The sequence below is a fragment of the Triturus cristatus genome, chromosome 2_2 (genome assembly GCF_964204655.1).
Source record: "Triturus cristatus chromosome 2_2, aTriCri1.1, whole genome shotgun sequence".
Lineage (NCBI taxonomy): Eukaryota > Metazoa > Chordata > Amphibia > Caudata > Salamandridae > Triturus > Triturus cristatus.
The window spans coordinates 178,980,665-179,003,419 of record NC_140582.1 but is presented as its reverse complement, the minus strand read 5'-3'; the positions used below and the strand labels follow the sequence as shown (position 1 = coordinate 179,003,419).

General features: G+C 42.3%; 1 protein-coding gene across 5 annotated transcripts in view; it reads right to left on the bottom strand.

Annotated features, from left to right (window-relative positions):
* PDLIM5 (PDZ and LIM domain 5) overlaps positions 1-22,755 on the bottom strand; it is a 565,292-nt gene that overhangs the window by 293,386 nt on the left and 249,151 nt on the right. For all 5 annotated transcript variants that reach the window (XM_085641149.1, XM_085641152.1, XM_085641151.1 and 2 more), the window contains exon 4: positions 1,298-1,355. In XM_085641149.1, the coding sequence (XP_085497275.1) occupies positions 1,298-1,355 (58 nt within the window). The remainder of the gene's footprint in view (positions 1-1,297; positions 1,356-22,755) is intronic.

Sequence of the window (22,755 nt, the reverse complement as noted above, 5' to 3'; positions counted from 1 at the left end):
CAGCACATGAATGGCATTGCCTCCATGAACCTCCCAGGCATCTCTGAGGAGGAGAGGTTGGACAGGTAATGCAAACCCGCAAGGGTTCTCCGCGTCATGTGTGACACCTACAGCCACCACTGACTTTTTAACACACAACGCTTTGTGTGTAGGGCTATTCAAGTACATTTGTACTGTTTAATGGAAAAAGTTAAAGTATGTCACAGCTGTTTGCAGACACAAATCCACAGTTAGTGGGAATGGCACGTTGGGAAACATTTAACATGTTAACGTGCACTGTGGGAGACAATAACTCTCTTGACTGCTCTTCTCACTAACCTAAGTGAGACAGAATAACAGAATCACAGTGGGTTGTGATTTAACAATATGAAGGAATTCAGAACATAAAGACAAGGTAGTGGAGTGCCTAGAATCCTATGAACCTCACCATGTGTGCTTTAATGCATGGGATAATCAGAAAAATACCAAATGACCACCTTACCCACCTAAACATAATTGAGCACATGTAGTTTCCCAAGCAGCCCCATCTGGAAAACCCACAACTTTAGCTGCAGAAAATGGTACCAAAATACACTAAACCACTCTCTTTTGGAGAGGAGAACAAGGCCAATAACAATCAGCGAGCTACGTTTGAGAGTAGCAAATCAGTGTTTCTAACACTCAGCTTATCATTAAAAAGAATGAGCACCATTGACTAGGGACAATAAGACCTGCAGCAGTGGCTATTAAGAAGTTCTACATTTTACTTTTGTTATTACTGTTCATTGCTAGCAAAAACCCCATGCTGCCTGAAGAATGATTTGGTGGTCATGGCCCTGTGATTTAGAATGAACACTGCATTGGCTTGCAGGGCCAGTCACGTACTGCATAGAGATCATCTTCAGACCAACTAGGCTGTAACATCTCATTTCAAGTGCATATTGAGGTCCCACTGTGGTTCCATGTAATTCTGTCACAAAAGTTATGTTATTCAGCTTTAGAGGAAACTGTGTGCACTTGAAGCTAACACAGAGCACTTTCAAGGAAAGTGTGGTTGGAGATGTCTTGAATCACATTCTCAACTTCTCAGAAGGAACCATAATGAAGGTCGCACCACAGTGCAAGCCGACAAGACCTGCCATTGACATGGAGTTTCCACTATGCTATGGAGATGCTTGTTCTCCGACATGGGCAGTGCATGTTGTCTCCCTTCTCTTCTATTACAAGGTGAAGTACATCTGTTTAGCTGAATAAACTCTAGGAATGGGAGGGTGAAGCCTATCTTGTACTGGAGAACATAGAGGTTTGCATAACTCACTGTGGTCGCCGGGTTGGACGAACTTCCCTTCTGCGGAGTGTTGGGTGCAGCAGAAGCTCTGGAAAATACAAAAATAAGAAGGAAATGTCAATTTAAAAAGAAAGTTTAACAATTCAGGGAGATAAATAAATATCCATAAACTAGGAAACTATATTGTCAAAACATTACAAACAATCAGTCATCTGAATATCTTTGCCGGGGGCAAAATGCCAAACCCTGTCTAAGCACAAAAGGCACTAATAGGGCAGATGAATGCAAGTCTTGCTAGTTCTTTTTGATATCCGACAACACCACACAGAAATTAAGCACATAGCGAAGCAGGTAACGGGAGTCACATGGATAAATAATCAGATGGGACATATCTTCTGCAACTGCATGACCTTCCCCACATTGAGATTCCAAAATACCCAGTTATCCCTCATTTCGAATGATGTTTTACTACTGAAAATCATTATAAATGGCAGGATACACGCTCTCTCAGTATCCCGAATACCATGTTTCTTACTGTGCAAAGACTTTGAGAAATACTTGAGACACCCCACAAGGCAGAGGGGGGTTAAATATGCTTCAACCCAATGGTTTTCATCATACATATTTTTCAAACATTTTTAAGGAAGGCTCGAAACACCAAGAGTACTTTTAATTTGATTCTGGAATTTAAGTCCGCTAATTTTATAAGCGGTTGCCTGGGGTGTGCATAGCCATTCTCCTGACAAACACAGGATCGCGATTTGCTTCCTCACAGAAACCATGGCGAAATACGCCTGATTTTTCTTGATGAAATGCACATTACACACACTTCCTTTCAATACACCAAAGGACTATTTTGCTTTTACCATATGAGACTACCATGTGACAATGTTTTGAGGGAAGAAGGTACGATTTTTGCCACTATCGTTTAACACAACATGTCTTCCTCAAATGAAACTGGACTTCCAGGCATGCTATGATATATATATATATATATACACTACTGTTGGTGCAAACACATGAAGAAATTATTTTATTTCAGATTTCTCAAACTTCTAAATGTGAATGTTCTAGTCATCTAAGATGTGTTTCATAAAATGGGTGCAACCAAATTAAGCCGCAGGGCTTTACATAGTAAGCGTTTGTGTACGATACAAGCACACAATATTTGGGACTTCAACACTGCAGGATACCACTCCTTTTCAATAAACTTTCTCCGCTTAAAGCCATCACCAACAACAGCGTTCACCCCTACACATATATTCATTACCATTCAGATTTAACTTTACGCACATACTTTTACTATGTAAAGCCCTGATGAAGTCATTGGGTTAAGCGGTTCAACAAAACACGTGTTAGCTGGCTAGAAAAATTTCAATTTTCAGAAATCAGGAGAAGAAAACGGATTGACAATATAATTGTATTTCAAGTTCTGTGCGTGCAACCACGGTATTGAATATAGGGACTCCATACCCAACATTAGAAAGCATGGAAATGGCTGCCCTCTCACTTTGCAAAGCATACAAGATGTAACCAACAGAGAGTGGAAACGTATATTACCTCTATACTTCTAGTGTTCGCCGACATTTCTCAGGCCATCCCAACTGGCTCTTGTTATGCAATATTATGCATGGGGCAATGTTGTGTTAAAGAGCTCAGAGGCAGTCAATTGATGATTTTATGCGATCTCTCGCTAGTTGATTTGATGACCTTTAATTTTATAACTTATTTTAACAAAAGATATAAAATATAATATACATCAGAAGCATCAAGCTGAAATATCAGTCCAGAAATAAATAAATTCAAATATCAGTTGCTAAGGCCACCTCACCACATTGTCATAATGCTCTTGTTTACATGGTCTGAGAAAACCAAAAGGAGATATTGGAGTATATTGTAAAGTGCCGTTACCCTCTGCTCGGTGCATTAACAAAGGTTATTGCCTTCTTCGTAGGGTGTTAACTATTAATTGCCTGTCCAGGCAATTAAGGGCGTGAGCCAAAGGTAAAAGCAGCTAACGAGGAGATGGACAATTAACACCCAACAGTATGTGTGGGAAAAACCTACCATCGCCCATCACCCACCTCACTTACAAGAGATCAAAATTTACATCTACAGTGCATATGTACATCAGATCCTAACTACTGAAGCTACAGTGCAGGCAAAAAGTAGCGCAGCTTACCATTTTCATTGACAGGGTCAATCTCAGTGTTCTAATAGGGTGGGAATTGCAGTTGACTATACACTTCTACATAACTTGCTTCTGTTTGAACTCTGTGTGCAGTGTATGGGGCAAGCCCTGTTGGGACACTGAAAGGAACTAGCATTGGTGAATGGTCTGAGGGTCTGATGAAAGCGGTTAGCCTCAGTATCGGACACTCATGAGCGGTTTAAGGAGCGGGAACTCGTGCACAGTGTCAGGAGCCATCAGCTGATGGCAACGTGAGGAGGGGACTCTAGATGGCAATTTAATGTGCCTAGTAAGCATTGTATGAAGTTCACATTCTTGGTCACTGCGAAGAACTTGCATGAGTGAGCAGTGTCAGTAGTTAACACTGGTTGTAGTGTGATACGTCGGCACTGGGGAACAGTAACAGAAGAAAAAGTGCTTATGAACGATTATGAATTTGCAAGATTATGGGTGTTCCATTAATTCATTTTGCATGACCACTGACCTTGCCTTTCCTGCCACTGAACCTCTGCGTAGTAACATAATATTCTCATTCACACACACACTGAGTTACGAGGTTGAATTTAGACTGAATGTATTTCCGTAAGCAAAATCGATTGTGAATCAGTCCCTTCGAGCCCTGTTTGGTAGCCTGGATAGATGCTGATAAAATAATGAAGCTTACATGCATTCACCTGAAGAAAACTGGATGGCTTTCAACAGAGAATTCCAGTCAGCGACCTATTTTCTGCTCTAATAGTAATCAGGAGCCAAGCTTGTCAGTGTTGTTCCTGTCTAAAATGTACAAAGCATTCCTACATGTTTTAGCGTTACTCCTTGAACCAGCTAACGGTCTCCTGCACCCTTCCTGTTTAAGGAGATTTACATTTTAACTGGCATTGGCTAGACAATATTAAAACCTGGGGATTTTCAAATCTTTTACACAACCCCCAGCACTGTCTGAGACTCTGCAAACGATTCAACAAGGCGATCAAGAGACAGAAACTCATCCAAGAAGTAAATGTGAACACAAAACACCTGCCCAGTTGACGTCTCAGACGAACAGATCGGTCTATGTTCAGATGTATCATTGCCCTACCATATTGATCCCGATAACTTCCATAAGATCCCTTGCCCTCAAGGAGACGGAGGATCAACTTCTTGAAACAGCTCCACATTGTGTACAAATTGGGCAGCGTATGCCCATTTACTGACAGCGCACACTTACTCTGAGAATGAGCCACACATGCTGTTCGTCCATGACACTGCCAAAGCCCTTATCGATGAGAATCTTTTGAAAAAAGATCAAGTACAATACTCCCTCGAACCTCATTAAGTGGTCATTTCCCTCGTAGACTTGTCCCTCTGATTCCGAGACCTAGGAATGAGGTAGCTATCGATTCAACAGCCATGTCTCAAGTGGCTTTCTGCTTTCTATTGAGAGGTCCCACCTCACAAGTAAAAAGGTAAAGAATTCCAACATCCTGCTGTAGTGAAGGAAAAGGTCCTCTTTCCAAACATTACAATGCAGACTTTCTGGATACAAATATAAAATTGATGAGCAGAACTGAAGTCTTTCCCTGGTATGTACCGAAGTTGTGTCTCGCCTATAGGGCAAAAAGGAAGTACCCGAAGGCAGGTCTGTTTGTGGGCTGGTATTATGGCTGTTTGTGGGCCTGCTTTATCGTCTGCTGGGCCGTTTTTTACGGTATATTTCCCTAATATTAAAACAAACATTGTCTGCAGCAAGCTAAAACCCATGCATTCTTTCATATCTTGGAAAAGCACTTATACAGCATGTCTTTACAAGTTAAAAACTGCCCCAATTCACAAACGTTGTGCCACTTTTTAGCTATCTAATTATCTAATGGTGAACACTTTTATTTTGGTGCCTAAGCCTATTTTCTGATCCTGTATAGCACTTAAATTTTGTGGCTATGAAATATGGGGCTTTCAGGTGAAATTCTTTGTGAAAACAACATTGCCTTGAATGTGCTGGAAAACTGGATAAGAGAAAAGTAGTAGCAATGTATCTCCTGGGTTCGCCAACTTGTGTGAGATACTGTTGACGAGAAACTTTCTAGAGAAACAGATAGGAGTCAATGTCCAACTGCTAGCATGGATGGAGAATTTATCTTGCAGGAAGTGAGAGATGAGGTTGGTATATTTTACATAATTGCTCCATCTCAAGCTTTCAGTGTCAACTACACACTGATGGCAGGAGGGCTTACTCAATGACCTGCCAGTCACACAGATGGATGTAAGTCCATCCCAGAAAGCAGGGCAACTGGATCTGTCTGAACGATGCCATTAAATAGAGCCCCAAATTCAGAGTCTTTCCAGTGCCATTGCACAGTGTATTGTCTGGCTCGATGCCTTCGTGTCATTGACCTTCTCTGGTAGTCCACGTGGCAAATTGGAGTAACGAGGGACTAAATCTAGTACTAAACCTGTACTAAATCTAAAATTATTCATGCACTCTACATTTTTTTACTTGTTTATTTAAAAATTGTTTTTAACTACATAAAATGAATGAAAATGTTAATCTTTCCTCACACACCCTTCTGTATCATTTGTGTTGAATTTGTCAGCCTTTGATTCAAGTGATTTACATTCGGAAAAAAAGAAACCATTTACCATATACTGTATAAGAATGTTTTTATGTACATTAAAAATGTTTAGATCTTTTAGAAATGACTAATATGAATAAAATTAATCTAAATACATTTTTATTCAAAAACGTTATTTAATTAACGTGATATAGAAGTTGGGGCCTTGCTCTCCCAGATTTACGCAATTACTATTACGCCGCCACTGGCCAAACCAGACAAGTATGAAAAGAGAATGTACATGGATATGTTGGGTGAGGATATCCTGGTGTGTTTATTGATGAGAGGGGGTGATCTGAAACTCCGGTTCCTTACCTGGTACAGCAGACGACGATGGACTGGCAGGCTTTGGTCACGAAAGAGCTGCGTAGAGCACACGATGACAGGCAGCTCACCCTGTGGGATCTAGCACCGTTTCCAGTGATTGACAGGGATATGTCTATGGAACAGTGGAAGTTCTGAGGCTGACAAGCGGCAGGTGACCTGTACCCTTGGGAGGTTTTCCTCATATTTCAGGAGGCACAAGAGGCGTTCGGGGTGAGACCTTTCTTCACTATGCTGAATTGGAAAACACGGCAAGTGGGGTGTGGGCTGGGTTCCCAGCAGTGCCCCGGCCTTCTCCGGTACTTAGCGGATTGATCCAATGGGGGAAATTGAGGCACCTAATCACCCTGTTTTATGGCGAGGACCTGGAGAGTTACTCCTGCACAGAGTGCAGGGCTTTGGCCAGAGACTTTGAGGAGCCTATCACTGACACAGATAGGTCCTGTGCATGCGAGTTTGTAAGACAGGTGTCCTGCACCCACAGATTCAAATTGCTGCATTTTAATTTCCTGCACTGCACCTATGTGACCCCTGGGCAGTTGAATAGGATCGACCATTTGCGTGTTGTGGAGAACTGGGGTCTTCTTTTATACATTTAGCCTGGACCTGCGCTGGGATACTGAGTTTCTGGGGGAATGTAGTGCCCACAATAGTAAGGGCAACTGACATTGTGATTCCCTTACCCCACTGACTTGCCTCCTGGGAGTGGTGACAAGGTCCAAGGAGCACAAGATCCCCTCCAAGCTTGCCCAGCTCGCACTATTATTGACAAAGAGGAGAATAGCCATTGGTTGGATGGGTGACAAGCTGCCACAGACAACCTCATGGCCCAGGAACATATGTGAATAGGGTGCAGAGGAAGAGGCCCATATACACCTTACCCGTACTGATGAGAATGCTGTGGATGCAATTATGACCTGGGGGCTCCTTCTCAATACATTGAATGAAGATGGTGATATTAGCTCAGAAGATGGCTCGGAAACTGTGTTGTAAAATGTTGTGAATTCTCTGCTAATTTGTAATGAACGCGACGGCCAAGTGTGATAACGTATGTATTTTGTTGTAATATATCTAGTTCATATCTTGGGCTCAAAATGAAGTCATTTTGAATGGACGTCTTCTGTCACCTATGTACCACTGCAAGATGCTTTGCCCCGTTATTCAAACCACTGTCTGGTTTTGTGGATGTGGTATTCCTATTGATATGAACTTTGAAATTAGTACTGCTTGTTTTTGTTATGTTCTGATGAAAAAAAAAAAATCAATAAATCAAAGTTTTTAATTTTTTTAAATGTAAATTATTTTATATGTTTTAACTCTGTTACTGTTATTCCCTGCCTCGACTGATTACTATCGGAGAGTGTTGCAATACCAGTGGTTGCTATGTATGTAATACTTGACTTTCTTCAAGGGCAGGGTAGAGTACATTTAAGCCTGTATCATCAGTAGTGCTATTGTAGAAGATTTAAATGTGTATTTTGTTAATCACAACTGTCTTACTATTATATGGATGTCTGTTTGGTACTAGCATGCCCCAATCCAAACCCTCCTTCAATTCCCTTAATCCCTACCACGTTGTAGGAATTATTCCCTAATCCCCACTACTCTATCCCTTGTCCCGACTATGTTTTCTACTAGATCCGTTGCATATGTGTACCGCTGGGTTGTATACACAGATAAAAATGAACGCTTTGTGTGAGACATTACTTCCACTAGTCTAAGGCAGTAACCATGGGCTCATGAATCACCAGTCAAGCATACATTTCCAAGTTCTTAAGGCTAGTGTTAGGGAAGCCACTCTTCAAATACAAAAACCTCAAGAAATTGAATCACTGTGGTGCATCACAAATCACTCCCAGTTGTTGGTCTGACCATTCAAAGCAACAAAAGCAAGAAAACAGCCAACACAAACAAGAAGCACACATGCATGGACCATATTCAAAATCCAGTTACTTCACTTGTACCCCAGCTGGTTAGAACATTTGCACCTGAAAAAGGTTGTATTTTGACTCTTATTTCAATATTTAGATAACGTGGAATCAGTCATGGGAAAGTGACTTTACTGCAACGGCCATACACAAGCACCACAAACTACACTATTTAATATGAAAGTTCACTTGACTAATATTGCTTTTGGGGTCTCCTAAAATAGACCGATTCACTTTATCCCCACGATTAAATAAAAAAAAAAGCTCAGCTATTCAGCAAGTTCCCAAATACTTTTCATGTCATTGTTTCTTCCTTTCCTGTCTTAGCCAATTGGCATTTTTAATATACTCAGTCTTCATGAAATAGATAAAGTGTTACCAAAACCTACGGCTGTTGAAACACTCATTCACACTCCCTTTAAAGCAACGGGTTTGATGTTTTTCCATCACAGCCAATAAGGCATTGATAATATGCGGTTGTCATTTGCACTTCAATCACAGAAGACACATGGCTTCCTAGTCATTTCCTGTGCCGCTCTGGTTCTTGCCCCATACATATTTGGCAAGAATGGGACAGTTCTCTCAGCTCACTGGGCAGGAGACGCAGTTCCCTTCTGCCTGCCCGAGAATGCTGATGCCAGAGATGTTTTAAGGCATGGGCAAAGTGGCCAGTCTTTTAGGGGGGCCCATGATGGACCTACAATAATTCTTAAACAGATTGTCTTAAATACAGATTTCCTTTAATTTATTTTAATGTGGGTGTTGGGTGGCAGTGAATTACAGACATTTTACAGAGAAATGTTGTATTTATGTTTCATGCAACATCCCTAAAATCCGTTTCTTTTAGATCAATACCTGACATATAAGAAATCAGAGGGTATCTCGGGGTGCAGTAATATTCGTGAGCTGCAGCTGTGTTACAATATTGAAAGCACACATCACTATCCCTGAATATTAGATGTAAATAAATTTAGAATTTGGATTAGTGTACCTCTGCACTGTGAGTGACCTAGCCAACTAGGTCATGAAAGAGCGGAAATTGGATCATAAATTCAAAGATGTTCCGAACAGGGGCCCCCAAAATCCTTAAGATGTACCTGACTGATGGTTTCACACACTAGTGTAAAAGAGGGTTTTTACTCAAGAGACTGGGAAGGAGCATACAGCGAAACTGGGGAGGAGTGGGGGGGGTGGTTGGAGAATGGGAATTTCAACCCAATTGTGAGGAGAGGCATACTTTGACACCACACCATCAGTAAATAGATACCCTGGCTTCAAACAATCAGAAAGCAATTGTTTGGGATCTAGGGTGCTGACAGGTATAGGGGCAACTCTGCTTTTATTTATGTGGCAGGAGCTCTCACGTGGGTCAGGAAGCCTCGACACAATTGAAAGGAGAACCCTTCATCCAATGATTAGGTATCAGAAAGCTAGAGTCAGGGCTGGACTGGCTGTAGTGGGCATCGGGCGTTTCCTCAGGAGGCTGGAAGGATGGGGGCCGGTTTTGCAGAGGTGCAATATTAGCCCCCAGTGACAAAAGCAGCAGTGCACCCTCCTCCTCTGCAGCCTATGGGGTGGGGAGGCTGGTCCGACAAAATTGCCAGGGTGTAGTTGGGCTCCCAGTCCGGCTTTGGCTAGTCAGGGAACCTGGGCTTGCTCTTCTTCTCTGGGACCATGAAGCTGTGGTGTGTATAGAGATGAGAAGCAGAGCTATTCATGTAAACTACCTGGACAACAGTAACACACACGAAGGTGGCCCAGAAGTGGGAAAATGGAGATGTAAGGCATTCACTACAAAAACATGCTCAACTATTATACAACCAGAGAACAATTTCTATTCTTTTTTAACCTATTTTTTATTATAATACTGCATTGTTAATCACATAAATCATTGCATTCCAATTTTTTGCGTAATCTGCACAAGGGCTATTAACACGGGTTACATTTCAACGTGTGTGATACTACTCTTAATAGGGAAGAAATAGATTTACCGGTGAAATGTCCACTTTTAAAGGGGTAGAGCAAGCACAATGTTACCTTACTGGACACAAAATCAAAATACACATTACAGGAGCCCTCAAGGATGCAAAAGATATCAAGAAGATATATGTCCCACATCACAATTTAGACATGGTTTGGCATTAAGAAATTAGGAAAGGATGCCATTGTAATAGATACGAAAAAACTGAAAAAATAGCTTGTTTATGAACATGCAAATTTAACAATACTTACAAACAAAACAAAAGAAAAGAAAACTAAATAAATGAAAGAAGCCATGGTAGCTGAATAAAACAGCGTTCAGTGACGAAACCGTCTGCTTGGGCCTGGTTTCTCTTAAATTCAAGTTCCTTAAAACACTTAGTATGCATGTTTACTGGTGGCCTTGTCTGTAGCTATTTAAGATATTTACATCTGCTCTAGTACTCAGTGGGCAGTTACTGGTTCTAAGAAAAGATGTTGGCATTTCTTAGCCAGTGAAGCACAGTACAAGTTAAATTTAAACATATGCCCCGCGGTGTTTTATGATGGAACAGAGAAAGTTAAATTGGAAGAGGCATTTATTTTTCCAATACAAAATAACACAGTAACTCTCACACTCTATTTACTTGAAGTAGCCGCACGTTAAATGTTCGAGTTATTAGTTTACAAGTTACATGAATTGAACCGATTGTAATCTAACATACAAGGGGTTACGCCTCAAGGGTGTATTCTTGAAGGCAGATATAAACACCTAAACATATTTACAGCTTTACAATAGCCTATTGTGCATAAGGGCTAAGAAAAGTTTAGGGCAATCAGAAACACTATTTGTTTCTTACTGTCCTGTGATTGCACAAACAACTGTCTTCCTCCACTGCATAAAGCTGAGAGCATTTAGGCCTTCCTAGAGCTTTCTGCAGAGCATCACGGGCAGTGGCGATTGTGGACAGGTGGACGGGTGACAAACACATCCTTGCAGAGTGCCCCTGGAACCGTCCACTCTAGAGTTATCATGGAATTCCGAGTTAGGCTACATGTAGCAGGAAATTATACCTTTCAACTCATTTTAAGAAACCTACTACCTTCTGCGGAGGTTCTCCCTAAAGACCATAATTGAATGTGTTGTGTTATTAGATTCTTTAAAGCCTGCTGTCGGCTAATGTCTAAAAGCTGCCGTTGCGGGAGTAAACTAAAGGCAACAATTTGCAGACCTTGACTATGGTTGTGGCCAACTACAAGTCAGGGGTTTCATACGTAGCGTGATGTATTATCAGCGTAGCTCAAAACACACTACATGTGTTACAAGTTTTATACCACCACACAAACAGGGTCTTTTTGCCTTCTCAGAAAGTCACAGGCTAACCTTTAAAACCCAGTCTATCCACGCTTTGAGAGAGCTACAGTATTGAACCTTGTTACCACAACTCCAGTCAATTCCTGGGTGACCATTAATACACTCTAAAGCCGTGGTACTCATAGTACGGCCGGAGGGCTGCCAGCAGCCCAGCAGGCCTTCCTTGGCGGCCCGCGGACCTTGCAGATAATGTACCCCTCGCCCCCCAGAGAGAGAGTAGGGAGAGTGGAGAGAGAGAGAGAGAGAGAGAGAGAGAGAGAGAGAGAAAGAGAGTGGAGAGAGAGAAAGTGGAGAGAGTGGAGGGAGAGAGAGTGGAGAGAGAGTGAAGAGAGAGAGAGAGTGGAGAGAGAGAATGAAAGAGAGAGAGAAAGTGGAGAGAGGAGAGAGAGAGCGAAGAGAGAGTGAAGAGAGAGAGTGAAGAGAGAGAGTAGAGAGAGAGACTGACTGCGATACTGACTGACTGACTTAGAGAGAGACTGTCTGACTCAGAGAGAGACTGACTGACTGACAGAGAGAGACTGACCAACTGACTGACAGAGAGAGCTGACTGACAGTGAGACTGACTGACAGAGATAGAGAGACTGACTGACTGACTGAGGGAGAGAGAGAGTCTGACTTAGAGAGAGACTGACTGAAAGAGACTGACGGAGAGAGAGAGAATGAGAGAGACAGAGAGAGAGTGATTTAGAGAGAAACTGACAGAGAGAGAGACTGACTGACAAAGAGAGAGAAACTGACTGAGAGCAAGACTGACTGACTAAGAGAGGGACTGACTAAGAGCCTGACTGACTGAGAGCCTGACTGACTGACAGAGAGACTGACTGACAGAGAGAGACTGAATGAGAGAGAGAGTCTGACTGAGAGACTGACAGAGAGAGACTGACTGAGAGAGAAAGACAGAGAGAAAGACTGACTGACAGAAAGAGAGAGACTGACAGAGAGAGAGACTGACTGACAGAAAGAGGGAGACTGACTGAAAAAGAGAGAGACTCACTGAGAAAGAGAGAGACTGACTGAGAATGAGAGAGACTGACTGAGAGAGAGAGAGACTGACTGAGAGAAAGAGAGACTGACTGAGAGAGAGAGAGACTGAGAGAAAGAGAGAGACTGACTGAGAGAAAGAGGGAGACTGACTGAGAAAGAGAGAGACTGACTGAGAAAGAGAGAGACTGACTGAGAAAGAGAGAGACTGACTGAGAATGACGTAGAGAGAGAGACAGAGAGACTGACAGAGAGAGGGACTGACAGAGAGAGAGACTGACAGACTGAGAGAGAGACTGACAGACTGAGAGGGAGAGAGAGAGAGAGACTGTGATGGAATTGGGGTCAAAGTGTGTATGAAGCTTTGCAATGCCTCTTAAGATTGCTATTGTCTGCTAATAAAAATGTATTATCAAAATATGCTCTTTGTAGTTACATCTGCTTTTGAAATACAGCATTGTCGCATTGTCTAATGTTTTGAAACAGGTTGAATTATTTTTACTGTAGCCCTGCCCCCCTCTGACCCCACCCCTACCGGTGCAGCCCTCGGCCACAAACCACACTGTAATTTTGTCCCCTGACAGAAAGTTTGTGAGTATCCATGCTCTAAAGGAAATTCCTACCCAAATTTATGTTGACATTAATATTGCTTCCTTACAGCCTCCTTAGTTGTGTGGAAGATTTCAGCATCGCAATCACTCCATAGAGATGCGTACATCAATATTTAATCATACCTACAAAATAGCAAGTACTTTTTCAAAAGGTTTATAAACCACAAGTTATTTCACAAATCGAAATAATGGGATTTGGTATTGCACATGCATATTTAGGCGAAGAAGGTAAAGGACATGTGCAAAACTGGAAGGGAACCATTTGCTGCTGAACGTTTTCCAAACCACTCTTTGCACTTTCCACCTGCCTGTTGCACTTTACCATGATTAGAGATCTACAAAATCGCATATATTCTTCTTGTGTAAACTAGAAATTGTTACTCGTATGGTACAAAGTGCAATTTACCAGTATCTGGCCAGAAAATTTCACGCGGGCCCGTCTCGTGTAAAAAAAAAAGATACCGAATGTACCAGCAGGACACTGGCCTGGATGGAAGTTGTCACTCTGTGAGACATTTCAAACTTAAAGTACTCTCTGCAGGCAAAAACAATATGCAATCGTGTTCTGCGAAATTTAAATCAATTTTGCAAAATTTGCAAGCACAATTAAAGTTTTGCACAGTCCTGGTCAGGATTCAAAACAAGTACATTGCATTAGTGGCACGTTTCTCAGTACAACTGCTCTTAAGTCACGGCATAGTCAGTCCCAGAATGACATTATAATGGCTGAACCATTATTCTTCATTCATGAACATCTAAAGTGGCCCACTGATGGCGTATTAAAACAAATCATTTCATTTTTGATGAAAGAATGTTCTTTTTCGACATTTAATGTAATTCAAAACATTCCAGCTGCCCAGCCTTGCCTTATAAGGCACGAAGAATCGTCAAGAACACAGTCCGCAAATAGTTTGAATGGTTTCAAAAATGTCTGTATTCACATTATAAATGACATTTTCAAACCACTGCTCAATGGCATTTTATTTTAATATATTCACTGGAGAAGATTTCCAATGAAATGTCACATAGTGGTTATCTCAATCGCTACGTAGGTTTTTATAGGTACTATCGATAGTAACAAAGTCAAAACGTAGAGACGGTAGTAACTGGTACATGACAAAGATGTTACACCTTATGGCAAGGACAGTGATCATTGTGCACTCTATGCGACCAAGGCAAAAAGGAGAGCTGTGAGGGAAGGGAATATTGTAAGGGAGCGACGGAAAACTGCACATTAGTTGAGCTTGAAAGCAGTTAGGAAAGTGTCCGATTTTAGACCATGAGTAAGAGTGTTCCAGTCAAAGGAAGCAAGAAAAGATGGTGACCCGTTTGTTTAACCTACACTGGCCAAAAGTCTTGGAAAGGACAGATATGACGCTCCTCCCTCCAAGTAAAACAAAAAAGAAAAACACTCAATACAATTTTAAGGATAGTATGCAGAGATAAGGCAAAAAAGTACAAAAATAATACATAACAAAAAGCAGATGTGGTCTAGTGGCTTCAGTGCAGATTGGTAAGTCAAAAGAACGGAGTTTGATTACAGTTTGTACAGTTTACGAACTGTGCGATCCTGAGACAATCAATTTACTTCCCTTTGCCTCGTTTCTGGCAAAGTCCTGATTTCTACTGTTTGACCAGGCATCCTTGTTGTGGTTCCCCTGACATTTCGCCCCGGACCTCCTGTTTTGCTGTCTTCATTTTTGCTGGCTGTAGGATTCTGGGCACTTTACCACTGCTAACGTGCATATGCTCTGTACTCTAAACATGGGAACATTGGTTTATCCACAATTGGAATATTTAATTTACTTGCAAGTTCCCTAGTCATGTGCCCTATATGTGTCCAGCGCCTGTAAAGTAAATGCTACTAGTGGGCCAGCAGCACTGATTATAAAACCTACTCAGTAGCCCTTTAAACATGGCTCAGGCCTGCCATTACAAAGCGCACGTGTGCAGTTTTAAACTGCCATTTAGATCTGACAAGTTAACCTACTTGCCAGGTTCAGCCATTCCTTTTTATCACATGTAAGTCACCCCTAAGGTAGACCCTAGGTAGCCATGTGGGCAGGGTGCAGTGTATTTAAAAAGTACGACATGTACTTTTGAGTTTTACATGTGTTGGTAGTGAAATCCTGATAAATGTGTTTTTCAGTATTGCAAGGCCTTCTCTCTCATAGGTTGACATGGGGATTGCCGTTACACATCTCTTAAGTATAATTTCCCATTGGGAGCAGATAGAAAATTGGAGTTTGGTGTTTCTGGATTCACAATTTAATAAAACAACATTTAGTAAAGTAGGTTTTAAATTGCAGGTCTGAAAATGCCACTTTTAGAAAGTTGGCATTTTCTTACATGACCTATTCTGTGCCTCTGCCTGTCTCTGAATGCACGCCTGTGTTAGGGTGACAGCTGGGCTTTGTTCATTCCCTTTAGACAGTCACACAAAAGTAGCTGGGTTGTGACATTTGCATGCTGATGGCCCATCACCAGGCTGATTGGACTTCCTGAGGTAGATTGGGAGAGAGGATCTGACACTTGCACCTTAATAGGGCAGTGTTTGGCCCACACAAAGATTGCATAATACCCTGTAGTGTGTCTCAAGTCAGGGAAGGAAAGGAAGGGACCATGTGATTTTCAAAGGCCTCTTCGGTGTCTCCCCTACTTCAAAGGCGCATTTGGGTGTAAGTGCTGGACCCTTGTCACCAACAAATGAGAACTCTACTGGAAGCAAGGACATTCTGCCTAGAAGAAGAGCTGCTTTGCTGCAGGAGGGACTGCCACTTTGTTACTTGCTCTGCCGTTTTGGTCTGCTGCTTACTGCTTCTTGCCTGGGAGTGAGAGGGATTGGACCTGCGCTCTACATTCTTGAACCCAAGATTCTCCAAGAACTTGTTGGCTTGTCTCCTGGTCTCTGAAGTCTCACGGTCACAAAAGACTCCTTGCCACTCTGCTGGTGTTGCTGGACTCTGCCATCTGTGAGTCCTACCCTTGCCTGAGGTGCCCCTTACAGTCATGGGTCTTAGAAGTGGGTTTCCTGCACTACAGTTTCTTTAAATCAAGCTTTTGGGTTTTTCACGAAAGGGCCCATTCTCTCCGGAACCACATCACTCGCTTGAAGATTAAGCGCAAGCGGGTGCAATTACGTCCCTTTGCACAGCAGCTTCTCCGCTGGCGACCGCGAGGCCCCAATCAGTCTGTACGCTAAACCCGGTGGCTCTTTGCACCCCACGGACCATCTCCAGCAATGCTCATCCTGCTCCCGGCTAGCTTTTTCGCCCGTGAATGGGACTCTTGATTCAACTTGAGACTGTAAAACTCTGACAGGATCTGTTTGTAACTGTGCCTGATCTGCACTCTATCGCGGTCGGCTTGACTTTTCAGATTTGGCCGGGTCTAGCGCGACCTCGAGTAACCCTTTAGCGCTACTGACTTCTAAGTACCGTTTGGGATGTAATTTTTCTATTCCTATCTCCACCTCTACTGATTGGATTTTTGTCATTTTGGTGTTGTTTTAATCAGATTAATATTCTCTATTTTTCGAAACTGGTGTGGAGTCTTTTGAGGTGTTTTCGCTGTGTTACTGTATTTAATATATTGCACAAATACTTTACAAATTGCCTTTACATTAAGCCTGACTGCTCTGTGCCAAGCTACCAGAGGGTGAGCACAGGTTAATTTTATGCTGTGTAGGGTATCTGACTTACCCTGACTAGGGTAGTGATCCCTACTTAGACAGGGTGCATACCTCTGTGAACGAGAGATCCCATTTCTAACAACTACCATGGAAGACCTGAAGTAGTGGAATATGTAATTAATTATTTCTAATATCTTCATGTGAAACCTTTCATTTTTTAAATGTTCTTTTAGGACAATTTGCAGTGCAATTGACAATATGGCTCCAGTTTTGGTTATATATTACCGGAAAGGTCCAACCAATCTCTGTTGGTGGGATTGAGCTTTTTCTTTTTCCTAGCTCAACCTTGGAATTCATGGTTGATTCTTCTCTACCACATACAGAGTTTAAAAGTTGCCACTGGTGCGTGATAGTGTAGGCTGGATTGAAAGACCGTGTTTGAGTTTGTGATAGTGTGTAATGGTGCTTGTGTGAAAGTGAATGTGTATGCACTGTGGATGCAATACTGGTCATTCTCATTACAAGGCAAGTGGAGACTGGCATCATCTGCTTTAGTGGGACAATGTGGAGAAAACTCCAATTGCTACTATAACACAGACTTAAATCTTGTCACATTCTGACCAATGTTGGGTACTGGTCCAATGCAATGATGCATGTTCAGTGAATTTAAATCCTATACATTTTAGGACAGAGCAAAATCCTAAAATGTTCATGCAAGGAAGAGAGAAAACCACATAACCCTGTAAAATGGAGGCTGTATGCTGTCAAATTTTAACAGTGGTATTAGTCAATATCATCTTCATGCATTACACACTGAAACACATTATTTGTTTGGAACTTTAATTTCAACTGAGATTTTTGCAGCAAGTTGTCTGTGGGCAGTGTGCGGTAAACAAACATTTTTAGGTCAAAGCCTACCAGACTACTGTGCTGTCTGGTTTGCTAAAGACTTTCTGGGGACATTCTGAAAGCTTCTATGGAGATCCATGTTGATCATTGCTTACCATTGGCTTTTTGTTTTGTAACTCACAGTTGCTTGCTTTCACTTTGCTGGCTTTATGTTTTTTAAGGCTGTCCAGCTTAAGTTAGTCCCTTTAATGGATTATAGATTGTTTACCATGCTCCTTATATTCTTCCATAAGTGCTGTCTTTCTGTAAGCAGGCATTACATTTTGTTCTTATCTTGTCACATTTGTTGTGCATTCAACGACAGAGGTCAAATGTCAGAGTCTGTATTCTGAGGGAGTTTGCTTTTTACTTTTCTTTCTCTGACTTCAAAGTGAGAGGACTTATGTGACATGGGATGTACAGATGAAGCCCTGCAGCATGCTTTGCTACTTCAGTCTGACTGCACGAAAGAATGAAGTCGGATTGCTTTGGTTTTCACCCAGTTGCCTATCAGACTTGCCATGATAACCTCTGGTGTGAAATGGTCTGCACCTGTCAGACTAGTTGTACCCCACTCTGACATCCGAAGCTATATGAAGAAACACATTATACACGGCAAAAAAGTAAAACAAGCATTGGCAAAGCCCATAGGTTTGCAGTCTTCATGGCGCATAGAGACAGGCACCATGTAAAAGCCACAAAATTTTCAGGCACAAATTGTTAGCAGGAAATAAATTATTGAGGAACCAAGTTGTTGCTTCCCAAGCAGGAACAAAGCCAGAGGACCAGCTGCTTCTGGCAGAGCTGGACTAAAACCTCTAACCAAGTGAGGCCTGCCCCTCACTAGAATATTTGTACTGTGAGGGGAAACATGAGCAAACCCTGGTTTCCTTAATAAAACAAAACAATTTAATCTCCAGATAACGAAAGAAAGAGATTACAAAACAGAAATGACTTGTGCAAATGCAATGACCTTAGCAAGCAGATAATGAAGGAAAATCTCTGGGTGCTGTAAGTGATAAATTAGTGACCGCCCAGTAACAGTGATGTAGAGGCTGGCAGGAGCAGCGTAGCAGGAGAAACTTTCTCACATAGTCTCCTAAAATAACACCAAAAAGATGAAAACAACAAGAAATAGTGAGCTGGCTGTAAGAGATATTGTCCCAAAGTGGACTCCTTTCTCCTCTCGCTACTTTGCCCTCGAAATGCAGATGCACAGTAAAGCGGTAAAATACCACCACTTGTACTGCCTGATAATGCAAATATTGAATGACTGTCTCTTCGGCTGATACGAAATGCGAATGCCAGGCGGGAAATAAATGGCCGAAGGGGTAGGACTTAAAGCCCCATTATGTATGCATGTACATTTTTTGTATTTAGAGATCACAAAACATTTTGGTCAAACCTAGAAACATGGGTTGACTGATTTATCCCAGTCATGCCACCACATTAACATAAAACCACAACAATATAACTTTAAAAAAGAGGAACATAACATATCTATCAGATGCTTAAGAAGCAGTAGATAGCATCACAAGCATAGCACTGCCTGAAATGCACGTGCTGGGTGATAGATAGTAAATTATTTGTATCTCCTACAATCATGGACTTTAGTTTTTACAAGCAAGCGAAGGTGGAAGACCTCCGAGATAGCCATGGCAAAGGCTACAATGAGTGCAGTGATCTATGTGACACTGGAGCATTGTCGTACCCTTATGGAGGGAAATCTTAAAGCGACTGTAGATTGTGCACTGTGGATTTAACACCCAAAGAAAGATTTGAGGATCATGTATAAGGCGCTTGTTGAGCCCCAGTTCATGCAAAGAAGACAGCAGTTCTCAAATCCTGGTCATGCAACTACCAGAATAGCTCTGAGATTTGTGAATATATATGAGCCAGTTGTCACTGAGGGTATGTGCTGGTAAAGACCATAGGGCGGTGACTACAAAGGATGTTGGTAGATAGTGGATTAATGTTAAACATTAGAGTTGGTGGTTTGTGTCGGGGGGCGTGCGAGAGAGGGGGATGCTATATTCGTCGCGGAGGCTCTAGAGGCTAAGCTACGCTATACCGGGACGTGCCACACGGACACAGGGCGGTGAAGGTAGAGATATTGGTCATTGCAGTATGTTGTTATTCCTCGACTACTGTTTATAAAGGTTGTTGTTGCAAAATACGTAACACACTGCTTTGGACACTCTGCTTCAATGTACAACATAGATCAGCTCGAGCGGTACGCCGCTCTGTACTCAAGCTGCCTGCCTCCGGGTTGTTGGCTGAATAGCAGTGTACATTCTGAAGAATCAATAAAAGTTTTAAAAATAAAAAAAATAAAAAATGTTAAACATTAGAAGTATGAATTGTGGAAGGGATACCAATAAAGTTGTTCCTGAATAACTGACCAGTCCAAAAGACCACAGCTGAACCGTGCACATAAAGCGGTGGCTTGCCTGAACTGAACACCAGGGGGTTGCTTTAAAAGAGGTCAGGCCAGCTGTTAGGCCCCATTGGCTGTTTGCTGTTATACTACTAGAAGTTTCCCAGGCAACCCCTGCGACACAACGGGAAAAAAAATGGCTTGTACCCTCAGTGCATCTGATATTCCCTGGAAGTCAGATGACAGAAGTGGCGGTAAGGCCTACGGCTGGGAGTAACTGATAATTTTGTGTAGTGTAATTACGCGAAATCACAGCAAAAGTACACAAAATGCATCTCACACACAAAAAATTGCCTGGTCTGTATGGGTTAAATTTCAACTTGAAAATGTCATTTTGAGTCCATTTCCTGCCTTGCGTTCAAAACACTGCTGCCTGCGTTCAGATTTGTAATTTTGTGTTCAAATGTTACGTGAACAGTCCACTTGGGTAAAATAATCCAACTGGAGTGTTTGTGGACCACCCACATTAAAGCCGCCCTCGTTCAAAACGCTGTCGTTCACATTTGGATTTGTAATTCCAGTCACAGAAATGACCTGAACAGTTCACTCGGATAAAAAATAATCTACCTGAAATGCTGCTTGTTTTAAGACAATGCGGAACACCTCGCATTCAAATTTCTACCCGAACTACGCAATATGGCACAATATCGTAATCTTGGTCATTTTACGTAAAGTTTATTACCACAATTACACCAATTACTGTGGTAGGAGTTAAATTGCGCTCTGGCCAAGTAAGGGAGTCGTGATAGCAGTCAGCCTGTGTATGGTTGGATTTACATCAGGTTTGACTCCTGGATCCAGTCTTGTCTGCGTGTCTTGCACTCTGCTACTTTTTGATTTGTTTTCACCAACATGTAGATGAAGAGTGCTCAGGGCTTTAGGTGGAATGAAAAAACTGTGGGGCTTTCCCAAATGGGCGCACTCGATATAATTAAAGATGTGGCTTAAAAACACCTAAGCTAAAAATCTATACTTACCATAGTGTGCCACCCGACTGGTATTTTGCTGCTTCGGTCTTTGCATCTAGACATAAATACAATAAGTAACATTACACCTACAACAAGCCAGGACTGTTGGCTTTGTCAATGGGTATTAGTTGTGTAAGATAAATGAGCAACAACTATGGCTTCCTTGTATACATTTTTAGGGCTCGCGCCCTGCGTTGCACTGCGTTGCACTGCGTAGCAGTGCTCGCGCAGGCGAGAGCCTTTTTGTCCGGGGTTTGAAAACAGACCCTGGAATCGCACATGCTCGTGCGTGTGCTTTTCCTGTTGGGATCCGCTATTGGGCTTTGTGTGTGTGTTTTTTGTAACAGAGCACGCAATAGGCCAAAGGCGGGTGCATTGCTCCGCCCATGGCCTATTGGTGTCTGTTACGCGCACCAAAGCCCATATGTTTTCAATTATTGTGCCCAGACACGGGCGCGATAATTGAAAACATATGCCTTGCAGTGGTGCGTGCACCACTCGCGGGCATGTTTTAACTGTGATGGATTTATCTTTAACCTCGTTACTCACAATTCCTAAAATGATGTCATGACGCCTGGACGTTGTATTGTAAATATAAGCCATTTCTTCACATCTCTATTGAGTCCCACTGTGGAGCCAGTAATCTCACGCACACGTGCTACTATTAGTCCGCTCAATCTCCGCCGCCAGCTAAGCGGAGCTTCCATTGCTGGATTTATCCAAACTGGCCGACACGAATGAAAAGACTGAGCTGCATTAAAGATGAGACTGGCAATAAAGCTTACAGGCACGAAAGAGAGCTCAGAGACTCTCCGGAAACAAATGAATCTTGTCTTTTTGCCTTTCCTATTACTTGAACTAGTCGAGGACTGCAGTGGTAAGGTGAATCCAACAATCGATGGAGCAGCGATCCGTGTCGGGTTAGAGATTGCAGAGGGTTTGCCTAAATTGTATTGCAGACCGAAATCTTGAGGGTTCATTTACCGCAGAAATGCAGCGGTCACTAGAGAAAGATTTCTGCACTTTGGAATACTTCTTGCACAGCACGCTCAGCTGTGTCACTTGATTGTAATCTTTGTGCTTGATTAGAAAGAGTGAATGTGTCCTCATATAACGCAATTGGTGCTCTGTAAAGCGCTCTGATACCCAATACCTTCGGGTCAAGTTCGCTCTATATAAAACTCCATAAATTAAAAATGTTTTTATAAAACTTAGCCCACTGCCACCCACCTCCATCACCAGAGAGATATCCTCCCACTCCGCAAATTAATAAATAAATACCCAGCTCCTTGCTAGTCATTCCCACCAACCCCTAAATACTCCCCTTGCCAAATCCAAATGGAAAAAAACAATAGCTGGCCTCCTGCCACCCACCCACACCACCCTCTGCATATACTCCTCATGCCCTCTCCCATACTACGCAAAAAGTACTTGGTCTTCTGCCACCCTCGCCTACAAACCTCTGCAAAATCCTCCAAATCCAACCAAACTCAAAAATAATTACCTAGATTCTTGCTGCCTCCCTGCCCTGACCATTTTCTGTCCAGTCAAATTCCCCGCTGCCCCCCCACCACCCTCTCATACCCACCCACCCTCTCCCACTGCAC